At 45.7% G+C, this 13641-nt stretch overlaps 2 protein-coding genes across 5 annotated transcripts in view; one reads left to right on the forward strand and one right to left on the reverse strand.

Annotated features, from left to right (window-relative positions):
* megf6b (multiple EGF-like-domains 6b) overlaps positions 1–2303 on the forward strand; it is a 35310-nt gene extending 33007 nt beyond the window's left edge. Inside the window, 6 exon segments of the mRNA XM_057031622.1 lie at positions 77–205; positions 303–431; positions 519–647; positions 727–855; positions 1082–1210; positions 1493–2303. Coding sequence (XP_056887602.1) covers positions 77–205; positions 303–431; positions 519–647; positions 727–855; positions 1082–1210; positions 1493–1548 — 701 coding nt within the window. The 3' untranslated portion in view covers positions 1549–2303.
* Positions 2304–4580: 2277 nt separating this feature from the next.
* The window catches only part of kcnab2a (potassium voltage-gated channel subfamily A regulatory beta subunit 2a), a 47082-nt gene continuing 38021 nt past the window's right edge, over positions 4581–13641 (reverse strand). For all 4 annotated transcript variants that reach the window (XM_057031625.1, XM_057031626.1, XM_057031624.1 and 1 more), the window contains 10 exons: positions 11876–11920; positions 11393–11437; positions 11100–11143; positions 10734–10820; positions 9314–9399; positions 9106–9226; positions 8800–8894; positions 7835–7955; positions 6310–6398; positions 4581–5176 (listed from right to left, as the gene is read on the reverse strand). In XM_057031625.1, coding sequence (XP_056887605.1) covers positions 5087–5176; positions 6310–6398; positions 7835–7955; positions 8800–8894; positions 9106–9226; positions 9314–9399; positions 10734–10820; positions 11100–11143; positions 11393–11437; positions 11876–11920 — 823 coding nt within the window. In that variant the 3' untranslated portion in view covers positions 4581–5086. The remainder of the gene's footprint in view (positions 5177–6309; positions 6399–7834; positions 7956–8799; positions 8895–9105; positions 9227–9313; positions 9400–10733; positions 10821–11099; positions 11144–11392; positions 11438–11875; positions 11921–13641) is intronic.

Raw genomic sequence — 13641 nt, forward strand, 5'->3', positions numbered from 1 at the left:
CGAGCAGGCGTTCGGTAGTTTTTGCTTTTAGTAAATAAATAAAGAGGCTCTAATCCCAGCGCCTGTCCGGTTCCAGGCTGCCCCCCGGGCTGGTTCGGGCTCGGCTGTCTCCATCGCTGCAACTGCAGCAACGGCGGCAGGTGCGACGCCGCCACTGGCGACTGTAGCTGCGGCCTCGGCTGGACCGGAGCGCGCTGTGATGAAGGTGCCACCAGGACCCGCATTCTTGATTCATTCATGGTTTATTGTCGCGTAAAGGATCTGCCGCGGTTTGTTGTGTTGACCCGTTTTTGTCGTCTCAGAATGTCCTGCAGGCATGTTTGGCGCCGACTGCCGGCTCAAATGCGACTGTCGGAACAACAGCACTTGTGACAGAGTGGCGGGGGCGTGTCGCTGCCGCCCCGGTCACTACGGACGTCAGTGTGAGCACTGTGAGTAGAAATAAAGCGCTTCTTTTTCCCAGCACATGAACCTGGGTGTTGTCGAACCACGCCGACGTGCTGATCCGTCATCCTCAGCTTGTCCTCCTGGTCTCTACGGTCCTTCCTGCCAGCTGCAGTGTGACTGCGCGAACGGAGCTTCCTGTCACCCGGCGACCGGCCAGTGCGCCTGTCCCCCGGGATACCGCGGCGCTCGCTGCCACAGACGTGAGTCTAACAAGGCTGATGACGACGCCCGCCGCTGACCCCTCCTGTTGACCCCACCCACCCCTCCATCTTGTCCCAGTGTGTGAACAGGGCACCTTCGGTGGCGGCTGTGCACAAGCGTGCAACTGTGAGGGCGCGGCGGCGTGCGATCACGTGACGGGAAGGTGCCTCTGCTCCTCAGGAAAGACTGGACCCAGATGTGACATCGGTAACCTTCATAAGAGCTTTAGAATCTTTTTTTTTTTTTTTTTAATTTTCCCTTTACTGTCTTTAAAAGAGGCAATTATGGGGAAAACGGGAAGAGGCCGTAATTCTGTTAGACCTGTGGTTTATTCTTGCTGACCAGTAACTCGGGTTGTGTTGAAACCTCAAATAACAGCCGCTCTTCTTCTGCATTTGTGTTGTTTGCGTCACATTTTGTGCGTTGGCGTCAGACTGCACGGAGAACTTTTACGGGCCAGATTGCGCCAAAACCTGCGAGTGTGAAAACGGAGCCCAGTGCGACCCCCGCAACGGCCGCTGCAGCTGCCGACACAGCTGGATCGGGCCGGCCTGTCAGGAAGGTGCGGTAACAAAGGACACACGCACGCACGCACACACACACACACACACACACCTTCTGCTGCATCATTCATTTGGCTCCAGCAGGTGACGAGCTCAGCTCTCCCTTGAGTCAGAGCAGAGCTGACGTTTCAGCTGACGCGGCGAAATCAGAGTAAATAAGCAGTTAAAAGTGCTGACATCACTCAGCTTCCTGTCTGATTTTGATGCACAGCCGCTGAGGTTGCACTTCCTCTTTGTTCCGACGGTTGCTGAGCTGGCCGCGTCGCTCTGCGTGTCCGCAGGTGTGCCTCCGCGCGGCGGCGGCGGGAGAGACGCACAGCACGACAACTCCTTATAGCGGCTGAACGCGCCGCGTCTGCGGGAGAGAACCCGGCGACGTTGAGCTGACGCGACGTGAGCCGAAGCTCGTGGTAGCGAGCTGCACCTGGACGGGCTCCATGCAAACACTCCGACAGCTGCACTGTCACACTCGGACTGGGCCTTTTGGTGCTTTTGATATATTTTGTTGATGCTGTAAATATCTATTTTTTAAAAGAACCTGTTTATATTGCTGGAAATGTGGTATGAGGACAACATTTTGTATTCTGTCACTCAGCTTTTAGGTCAAAGGTGCTGTGATGCGTTTGCTGCTCACTGATCAGAAAAAGACCATTTGTGAATTCAGTGAATCTCCACCGTTTTCAGCTGGGAAATCCACAGATTAATCCTATAAAAAGTCTTTGACTGTTTTCCTTCAATTCAGCATCAATTCTAGAGCAGATCTCATCACTGCTCCTTGATCAGACCTTCTAGAGAACCTGAAATTCCCTCTCTGGCTTATTGTTTGTACAAAATCACTTATATTTATATCTGACTCGGTTACGTTTGAACAGTGTCTTCATCACAGCAGATCTGATCCATGTAGATTTTTAAACAAAAAAATAACAATGCAAATAAAGACGGTGCCACAGTTTTTTTTAACCATTCTTATTTTATCGTTACTTCATTTTCACTGAAGATCAAAGCTGTACATCCTGTCTAAATTCAGATTCAAGCACAGTGCAGATAGCCAACGCCTGCAGAAAAAAACTTTAAAAAGAAAGAAAAATAAAAGGCAGAGGTGATCACGACCAGAAAGATATACAAATGTCACTATGTACAGAAATACCAGGCTCTCCTAACGCCGTCCATCCTTCGTTTCAGAGCATTCCTCGTAAAGCATCCACAACACACCGTCTTTTTTTTTTGTCAGTCTGAAATTTGATACAACACTGATAGGAAAAATGCAGCATGATGAAAAAAATAAAAAAGTTCTTTTTTTGTTCTCATTAAAGGCTAAAACATAAAAATATATTCTCTGTATAACTGAGAGCCATCTTATGTCTGCGGCTCTGCTTTCTCCTTATCTAAGAACAGTGAACATCATTAAACTAGGACCACTGAAAAGCACGAGAGCCTCCTACACAGTTTAGGGCACGTGGAACGAACGCTTCAGTCCTACTTCAGGAACGTGCAGGAACCTCAGGACGCCACAGGATCGTTGTCGGTGCGGCAGAACACCGACGGTCACACAAAGATGCACAGCGATACCGATTAAAGGACTATTCTGCTTTTTTTTTTTGGTTAATGCTTCTGTGTGTACCGAGCACAGATGAAAACTGCTTAAACTGGCTAACTTAGCTTAGCATCAGGTTTGATTCCTTTGTGCCCTCTGGAGTTTTGGGTTGCCCCAACATTTTTGCAAAGTGTTGAGCATCATATTTGCTCTGGATTTAAGTCACATTTCCCCCCTATGCTAAGCTAAATTAGCCTGCCTCTGGTCCCACCATTAGTTTTTTTCTTTTATTCAGGGTTAGGGGTTAGAGGGCTAGGGTTAACCCCTGGCCCCAGTTAAAAAGCAATTACTAAATCTTTCTCTCCAAGTCTCAAACCTCCTCCCTACAGATGAAAACATGAAGACACAGGCACTATGCTGACTAAACAACCTAAATATGCTTAATTTCCCCTTCTTGTGACAGAAAAGCTCAGCCTGTGCTGGTTCAATCTAGTCAGACACAGCAAACCAAACATATACATGGATCAAAGCAAGGGATTAGTTTATCTGTCCCCCCCCCCCCTCACACTCACACACACACACACTCACACCAACATTAAGGGATCCACATTAAGACATGAACTTATTTTGCACCTGTTAAAAATCCCTTTGGAGGTGTAACAAACCTCAGTCCCATCTCTGCTGAGAAACACCTACAGCTCATTCATACCATTATTCCTGCTAGCGCGCTATAGTAGCATCTGCCTGTTCTCTGTCCGCTATGAGTCAATGCGCTGTTAGTAAAGATTCCTTATCTATGCGTGTTAATAAGTGGAAGTAGCATTGTTTTAATCGCTCTATATGTTCTGTGGGGCTGCTGATCCATGCGTTGATGGTGTTTCACATGCTATCCACTTGTGCTTTAATCACAGCAAGAGCACCCGATAGAGAAAATGATATAGGGTGCAATTACATTTAGAATAATACTTCTGGCATGACTCAGGTTGTATGTAACCTAAACATCCTTAAGCGAGTACTCTGCATTCGGTATATGGAGATATTTTTTATATAGTATAACAGCATCCTCAAGTAAAGATATACATGGCATAAAGTCCATATCATAGATAACAAGCTGAAAGAGCACATGCTTCAAGATGACTTCTAGAATCTTGCAGGAGCCGAGAGTGAAACCGTTGTGAGAGAGACAGAGTGATGACAGAGAAGATCTTTGGCTTAAGCCATGATATAATGTCACTGGTCCTCCCGAGCGTCCACACGTGACGGAGGAAGAGACGATTAAAGACAACCTCCTGACCGCGTGGACGTCGACACACCGCTAAAGCCTCCTGCTCTGTTCCCTGAGCTGTTGCCACTCAACGATTAAACACACACCGTTTACCTCGCAACCAAATACGCTGCTTCTACCAGTCAGCGTTCCCGTCTGTGCTGTGCAGCTGCTGAGCCCTCACAGCCCGATGCAAGTGGAATTAAGGCCAAACACCTGCACACGGCGTCTTTTTGACAGGGTCCCTTCAGACGTGAGCCCCGAGCCGATAGGGACGCATCCTCCACAGTAAATCCGCGGCCTGAAAGCGGAGAGCAGGTGACACGGCGACGCGCACCCGCCCCGCTCCTTGTGTCGGGGGTGCACACACAACTAATCTCTTCGGTGGCAGATGGGGAGCATCATACTGCCAGTGGAGACGGAGACAGGAGGAGAGGGCCGTAGGATTCTACAGTGCAATGGCTGTGAGATAAGACAACTACAATACCCCCCGACTCCCCTCCAACACTGATACTGACAATACTAAAGTGCTGATTGTTCTGGTACACCGACAATATCAACGACACAGACGGCTTTTTGCTTTTTTCATAGAAACCGTGACAGACTCAGTACAGTACACATTTGTAAACAGAATGTCCAAGGAACAAATGCATGGCTATGGTACATGTGCAACAGGCTAATTCTCATATTCATACACTATGGATTTCCTTGTACTTGATTCTATAAAAGAAAAACAAAATCTGGCTGCCAAGCAAGCGTGTGCTTAAACTTTTTAAAGATATTTTTGTCTATGGTTTTAAAAAAATGTTCAGCTGAAATGGATGTATAAGTGATTTTACTATGAGCGTATATCTCTAATCTCTCTTTAAAGTAGTTCTTTGTCACGCCCTACTGTTTCCCACAGATGTGTTTGCATTTTTTACCCCCCTTTCTTATCCCCGTGACTCTAAATGAGGTGCCCTGGCTGACTCATGCGCCAGGGTCTCACTCAGTAAAAGCTCAAGCAAACAGAGGATCAGGCAAAGGTGGGCCGCAGCTACAGCTGCAGGCCCGGTGCAGCCCTGCCGGGGGCCCGCGTTAGGAGCGGTAGTCCTTTTTACTGTACGGCTTGTTCCCCAGGATGCTGTCCACCTCATGTGTGATGGACGATGATAACTTTGGAAGAACCTGTAGAGGGAGAGAGAACAATTTTAGAAAACATTTGCAGTTACAGGTTGCAGCCTGTAGGAGGCACTGAAGGGCGAGTTTCAGCACAGTAGCTGATGCCGTGCTTGGTTGAAAATAGGAATTTAAAGAAAGACTTTATAGAATGTCAGTAATAATGAAGAAGATTTGTATTTTTTTAGTTTTAAAGGATAAAAATATGATCTCATTTCTTCAGATTCAGGATTGTGTGCCTGTTTCGTGTGTGTGATGTAAAACTCACTGAAAGGAAATCTACAGAGCCCTTGGGAAATGTAAGCATAGCATTTGGAAATTGAAATATCAAACACAATAAGAGAGGAGACACACACACACACACACGCACACACTCACAGACACACACACACACATGCTCTTTATTGAGCCAGGCAAAATGTGCAGAGGGAAGAGAAACCCTGACCAATCAGAAGAGTCCATTAGGAGGACGCATCTTATCAAGAGAAAAAGAGATGGCTGCTGCCTTGTCCAACTCCGCCGGCTAAAGATACTCGGCCGACCTTATTAACACAGTACAGTAAAGCATACCAGAGCGTGCAGCAGTGCCCAAGAGGCTGAAGTGTACTCGGGAGACGGGGGCTGCTGTTATGGAATAAAAGCCACGAATACGGCGCCTGATGTAACAGGTCAGGACACATTCTTACAAATACACCTCTGACTGTCCTCTGCATGATGACAGACACAGACACACACACACACACACACACACGCACACACTCACAGACACACACACACACACGCTCTTTATTGAGCCAGGCAAAATGTGCGGAGGGAAGAGAAACCCTGACCAATCAGAAGAGTCCATTAGGAGGACGCATCTTATCAAGAGAAAAAGAGATGGCTGCTGCCTTGTCCAACTCCGCCGGCTAAAGATACTCGGCCGACCTTATTAACACAGTACAGTAAAGCGTACCAGAGCGTGCAGCAGTGCCCAAGAGGCTGAAGTGTACTCGGGAGACGGGGGCTGCTGTTATGGAATAAAAGCCACGAATACGGCGCCTGATGTAACAGGTCAGGACACATTCTTACAAATACACCTCTGACTGTCCTCTGCATGATGACAGACACAGACACACACACACACACACACACACACTCACCTGTATTGCTCCTATGTTCTCCATCAGCTGGTCAGTGTTGGAAGCCCCTAAAAGGACAGAGCTGACCCCCTCGTTCCGTAGGCACCACGCTGCAGGAGACCAGTAAAGAGCGATGACACCCCCGACCACCAGACATAGTCACATTCACAGCATCCCTCTGCTTCACACTCAAACATGCATTTGCATGTTAACATACACACACACGCACACATACACACGACTGCAACATCTTGATAAACATATGAACATATCCCACTCGACAAGTGGCATCTAACTAAATTCCAGCCACAACAGACTTGAAACAGATCAAGAAGATGCCGAAACCACCTCATCTGTGCCTAATAATACAGTTGAGAAGCACAAAGTCGATTATTATCACACTACCGATAAGGCTGCCTAAAATAAATCTGAGATTATTGTAGATTTTAATCTAAATCTGCAACAGTGAAACGTGGCTCCGTGACTGAGGCACTGAAGTCAGCGCATTCTCATGTGAAATACAATACAAGGGAGAAAAGACAAAAATAATTAAGAGTTTGTAAGATCTGCCTGAACAATCTGGCAGAAACGCTCTTTTTTGTGTTGTGTTATTATGGTGACAGGCTCTGTTATACAATGTGCTTTTACAATTGAGGAAAATTCTCTCCTAAAGAGATTAGAGCACAGAGGGATGTAGAATCCAGCTGTACAAATACTGGGATTAAACCCCCCAAAAAAGCGAAAATGACAAAAAAAGTACTGAGGTACCGACAGCATGTATGAACTGTCTGTCGCTCACATCTGATTTAGCACTGGCTCAGGGAGCAATGGGCCTCAGCGTTGAGCCGTAGACAGTTTTATCGTTTTTATTCAATATCGGAGTTCCACAGTGATGCAGAGGACTACACAGGGGAAATTAATCTCCTGTGCGCGCCTTCAGCAGAGCTGGAAGGATTTATGGTAATTGGGAAAGATGAGGGTTTCCACTAATGGCCCGTGAAACCTAATCTATGACACCGCATTACTGTGAGAGTGAAAAATCTGCTGCGATCGGCACTGAGATAGAAGAGAGAGGCTCGAATTTACCGGCTGGGGGATCGGCGTGTCTTTGGGGTATGCAGTCTCACTTTTCTGCCCGGCAGTGAATCAATACTGGCTGGCTACAGGACTTATGGCTGGGCTGGTTTATTCATGCTGACACAGGAGACTTAGACACATGCAAAGATGAAGCAAATGCAGACTGGAAATGTTTGCATTTCTCATCACGGGCAAATTAAAATGATGTCTAAGACTGGAGTCAATGTAAGCCAGGACCATCAGTGCTGGATTATTTACTCTTGAATCACTTTTTCCATCCTTTATGTCCCACTTTTCTTATTATTTCTGTTAAAAACACACACACACACACACACACACGCGCACACAGATGACAAAACAGGAACAGTCAAACCAGAAATCCGAGAGCGTCGCTGACCCCGGACCATCCGAGGCAGAGGGACGGACAGACAGACAGAAAGAGAGAGAGCAGCAAAGTGCATCTGCGTACCAATGGCGAGTTGGGGCAGAGTGCAGCCCAGCCGCTCCGCGATTGCCTGCAGCTCTTTCAACTTCGCCTGCTGACGCCGGCCCTCCTCGCTCAAGATCTTGTCCTTCAACCACTGGTAACCCTGTCGAAAACACAGCACACCTGCTCAAAAACACAGCCCTGCTCACACAGGTCGGGCTGTGTCACCGGGGCCTGCTTTTAAACAGGCGACTCTGTCTCCTGCAGTCAACACTGCAGCCAGGGAAACACAGAGGAACCCACACTTACTGAATAACTCCATCTTCACTTATTGCTTATCAGCATTTTCAGAAAGAAACCTTTAGCAACCAGGCAGAATCCAGTGAACATTAGGACGGAGTTTAAAGAGCAAATGCAGCACGAACATCCACAGGCGACACTGAACCAACAACACGGAGCAGCACGTTCCAAACACCATGTACGACACCAAAATGGAGCTCGACTTGATGACCCAGAAGAACGACAGTCACGGACAGACAACATGCCACTGCACTACACGGACACATGGTTGCATCACATCACAACACATCATGTCACATGTTCCCGGGGCTTCCAGGGGTCTTGGGATTATTTTGCGGTTCAAACTGTTGTTAATGTCAAAATTGTTTTCAGTTGTGGTTTCAAATCGGTTGCGTATCACTGAAATAAAGCCAGCAGACGTCATTAAATGTGCGTATGGCAGCAGTGTGGATGCACGTGTGAGCATATGGAAGAAGTGGGCTTAATGTGTGACAAGCTGAAACCAGCTGGCAAACAGCGTTGCTGGGGAACAGGTACACAGGACACGGCGTCAACACGGCGCACAACACATACACAAGCATGAGGTGTGCACCTGAAAGACAAAAACAAACGATAAACAAACAACCTTCAACCAGCAGGGAACAGTTTACAGTGATGCCGGCGATCGTAGAGGGAGAAAGAAACACGAGTGAACGAGGTTTTTCTACCTTCAGAGAGGCCCGTGAGTAGGGGGGAACCCTGCCATCATATTTCCCTGAGATGATCCCACAAGCCAGTGGCGACCATGTCATGGCCCCCACACCTGAGGACAGAAGGGACCAACATTAAAATCCTGGTGTTGCGACAGATGCGGCCACAAATGGGAACAAAATAGAAAATCAATAGTGATTTGTTTTTAGCAGGATCAATTATCGCAATCAGCTAGTTTTGAGAGCTGACGGTGACATTTATTGGTCAAACATTGGAGTGTAATTCATGTGATTTAACAAAATCAGGGATGAGCTTTTGCACACCGATCTTATGGAACAGCTCAGGTAGTTGCACCTCCACCTTCTCTCTCTGGAACATGTGGTACTCAGCCTGCTCACAGATGGGAGGAATCTGGTTGAACTGTCTCGCCACAGAGTAAGCTTCCTAAAAACAGAATGAAGACACAGAAATGGGGGATGAATCAAAGGCTGATTATTATCAGTCTGAATAACTCATCGTCGACAGTCGCACCATTATCTCCATGGGGCTCCAGCGTGATGTTCCCCAGTACATGGCCATGCCTTGGTTTATAACGTGGGTCATGGCTCGAACGGTTTCTGTATGAAACACAAAACTTGTCTAAGTGCCTTCATCACCGATGCGTTTACAGATAAACCCTTTCTCTCGTCACTCTCAACCGTGTCCTTGGAGGGTAGTGTGGTGCGCGAGCACATGAGCTGCTTACGATAAAAGATGTATTTGTTATCATTTGCAATCCAAATAGACTGGACCACATGGGAGGAGTGGAAAAGCTGATTATGTTAATCAAAGTGGAGTGATTCATTCTGATGAGCGGGACAGCTATTCATCTGCTCGAGATGCACTTGAACATTCATGTGAACATCCTGAGGAGTTGGACAGCTTCTTCTCTCATCAGGAAAAGAGCATAAAAAAACCACAAGCATGTAAATATCCTGAGCACATTTGGTAGATTTTTGCTGTAGCGTTTAGAGCAAGGATGTGTTTTATCTGTTAACGTGACAGGATATTTTCTTTAAAGCCATCAGATATGGGATTTCATCTCACGGCCGTATCTTATCCCCGTCTGACAGTGATTATAATCTTACTTCGACCGACTCTAATTTCCGTCTTGCTGAGATTTGGTTTAATTCGCCCCACAAGGCAAAAAAAAAAAAAAAACAAAATCAAAAAATATGCTTTGAGCTCAGCTAGGACAAGATCAGGAGCAGCAAAGTCTAATAAATCAGGGGTGTTGCTGCAACCAAACTGGACAAACGAGCCCCCCCATCATGTTCTAGGTGCTTGCATTAACAGAGTTTCCCTGTTAACTGACACAACAGCAGCTCTGCTCCTCTTCCCCAGAGTTATTTCCCCACAGCTAATACCAGAATAAATTCATGCCAGATGGTCTGACCGCAGTTGGTTTGAAGACAGAGACTCAAATCTGTCTATGTGAACTGTGCCTTCTTTTAAAGGGCAGATGGACAAAATAATCATCCTGATTTTAATGTCACGCAACACCAGCTACTTCTGACTAACTACTCATAGAAGTATTGTGAAGGAACGTAGAGCTGAAGGCAGGAAAGTGACCTCTGACCGAACTTTAAACCAAATGGGCTCTCTGACACGGGAGCAGATGTGTACTGTGAGACCAACTGAGCCCCCCCCAACACACACACACACACACACACACAGTTAGCACTCTGCCATTTAAAGGTCTCCTGCATCACTATCTTTGCTCATTCTGAATGTGGAGGTGGGACTTTAAAAATAGACATTTCAGTTCACATTGTATAGTCTTCATGTTCCAGTAGTCATAGAGACGGAAGAGAGGTGTGGTTTCAAACATGCAATCTAAAAAAAAAACACCATTTAGTGTGAGAATACATCAAAATAATGAAAGAGTGAATAGAAGCAATACAGCAATTACCTTCCATCGGCGTATTAGGGTCTGGTCTGTTGGCAAAGACCACATCCACGTAGTCTAACTGCAGTCGCTCTAGAGAGGCCTTTAAACCTAGAAACAAGTGCCACACTTAGTGAGAGCCTGAGCTCTGCTTCATTTCCTTGGTAATGGCATCAAAATCTGCAGCAGTAACACAGACGAGCTGTTTATTCTTATGTAATATTGAACACAAAAGTTTTACTGGCAACTCCAGAACCCCCAAAACTGTCAGTTATTAAAATGCACTTGTGATTCCCTCAAGCCAAAGCAACTAATTATACTCAGAGTGTTTATTTATTTTTTGCTGAAGTCTCAGCATTTGATATAATAACCCGAAGCTTTGCTACTTACCTTCTATAATGTGTTTTCGGGATAATCCTCGTTCAGTCTCAGCTCTAAAAAAAAAACAAAGCCCCAAAAACCCCCGATGTAAACAAATGACCAGAACTGATGTCCATGGTAACGTATCATCAAGGAGATCGTTAAAATATAGGATCTAATGAAGAATGTTTACTGAAACTACATCAAATCAATCTGGATGACATGACCCCATTACCGGAGCAGCCTGTCAATAGAAATCATACAGGAGGAATTATCCCTCATCTGAGAGTGTGATCTCTGCCAAAGAAACAGATGGAACATACTTTCCGCCCCAGAAGATCTTTGTTGTTATCACCAGACTCGAGCGCCTGAAAAATAAAAGCACGTCTCAGTGCATCGGTAACAGATGATCTATTCCAAAAACAAAAGAGTCATAGCGTGTATCAGAGCGCCTACATGTCATTTGGGAAACCAAGTGCTTCTACCTTTTTTCTCCCCTCATTATCACACATGCCCACATCCCACAGTGAGTGTGACCGTGCAGGACTGGACCAGCATCAGGGAACACTGTGGGTGTGTAACCTGGCCGAGCTAACCACGGCAACAAGGCACGAAAGTTCATCCTTTATTCACTGATTCTTTTAGTTTCTTTTCCTGCATTAATCTTGGCTCTCCCATTTCTTATCCTTCCAGTCCACAGCTCACCCACCCTCCCAACATGTGATGTCAAGATGGCAAGATTAGTGAAGGGCTGGCTGGGACGGAAATTAAAACCCAGCAAACTCAATTAAAGTCTCCCTTCATACCTCCATCCTTTCTTCTTTATGATGTTTCCAAGGACCACCTCTGCCCTGCGGGGGGGGGGGGGGGGAGAAAAAGACCAGATTGAATGAAGTCAATGGAAAACATATGAAACAAAGTAGTCCAACTCAATGCTCTTGCTGTGGAAGTCTATGTTAGAAAGAACACCTGTACCAGGCTGCTGAGTGTGAATTAGTGAGGGGAGCTGAGTGAGCATGGCCTCTGTCCAGCTGTGCAACGGAACCACCGCTATGTCACTCAGCAGGAGCCACAGGGGTCCCAATGAGTGACATTAAGCCCAACGAGGGGGCTCATTACAGCCGAGTTGAAACCTGTCAGGAGGCTGTCTCTCTCACACACACATCCTCCTGACTGATGGCTGATATGAAATGTATCTGAATGCTGCAGATATATAAGGTTTGCCCCTTTAACCGATGTGGTTCTGAATTAAATGACAACCAGAAATGTTATTTTCAGCTATGCTAGTCCGTTTAAGACTAGTGGACCACCACATTGGCAGAAATGTCAGTTAAAACCAGATGTGAAAAGCTTTGAAATGGTCTAAGCTATTCCATACAAATATCACACGGAAACATTTACTAGTGTCTCTTCACTTGTTACTTTATTGTTCTTATTTATGTGGGAACAGTATTACTTTGCTCTAATAGGCGATTATTTATTTCAGATTTTATGTAATTTAATTTCTAATGTTAATTCTGCATGAGTAGCTGTAATAAGACATTTCAGATGTTTAAAAGGGTAATACTTTAGAAATAAATGCTGGACTGTGTTATAATTTCCTTCCAGCTGTGTTAAGGTAAATTAACAGCAACAACAAGCAAATAATCAAGCCCTCCCTATTTCGTTGTCGACCTGCGGGTGCGTATACGCCTCTCACAGTCTGCTCAACCCACATCCAACAAGGCTACAGTAGGTGAACAGGCCATGACTGGCACCTTGAGATGCTGCCAGCTGGACTCAAACCATTTGAACAACAAGCGATCCAGCACTCCCCTGGGAACAATAACATTTGTGTTTGTACGTGCAGCTTTCCCGTTCTCCGCTAGTGCATTCGGAAAAGACCCACGCAGCGTGCTGCCCCTGTGAAAATGCGAGTACTCTCATAACCTCACCATAAGGTACAGTGAGCCCCGAGCAGGTGGACTCCATTCATCCACCATTAATTAGGTCTGTATTCTGAGTTGATGTCATGACTTTCGGCACAGCCAATGACATAATACTGAATTATTCATGGATTTACAATATTTTATTACTTTCAGATTCCCTTGTAATGTGCATCCAATTTGTCAGTGATATAAGACAATACAAAGCAATTAAAATGCAACTGGAGCAAAATGTTTAATCCTGAAAGAAAACGAGTGAAATGCTGTTCTGCCAATTACCCGCACTCTTTCATTTTTGCTTCAGCACCATATGTGCGTGCTGATAACGGCGGCTCCATATGATGAGCTGGGCCTGTTTGTTCCTGCAATTACACATGTTTATTTATACATTTCTGGGAAACAGCAGCCAGCAAATTAGGACGGTTATGCTAAATTTGCTAGAATTAAAAATGAGTCTTTATCTGTGTTGAAGGTTTGTTTTGTATCTATCCTGTTCTGCTGGGCTAAACTGGGACAAATAGACTGAAACAACAACAAGAACCTCCTGCCACATACAGGTTTGTTTATCCGTTGACACTGGCAACATCACAGCAGCTGAATGTACAATCACCACTCAGTAACTTTCTTTTTTTTTTAGTGATTTATTC

The sequence above is a fragment of the Takifugu flavidus genome, chromosome 4 (assembly GCF_003711565.1).
Source record: "Takifugu flavidus isolate HTHZ2018 chromosome 4, ASM371156v2, whole genome shotgun sequence".
Taxonomy (NCBI): domain Eukaryota; kingdom Metazoa; phylum Chordata; class Actinopteri; order Tetraodontiformes; family Tetraodontidae; genus Takifugu; species Takifugu flavidus.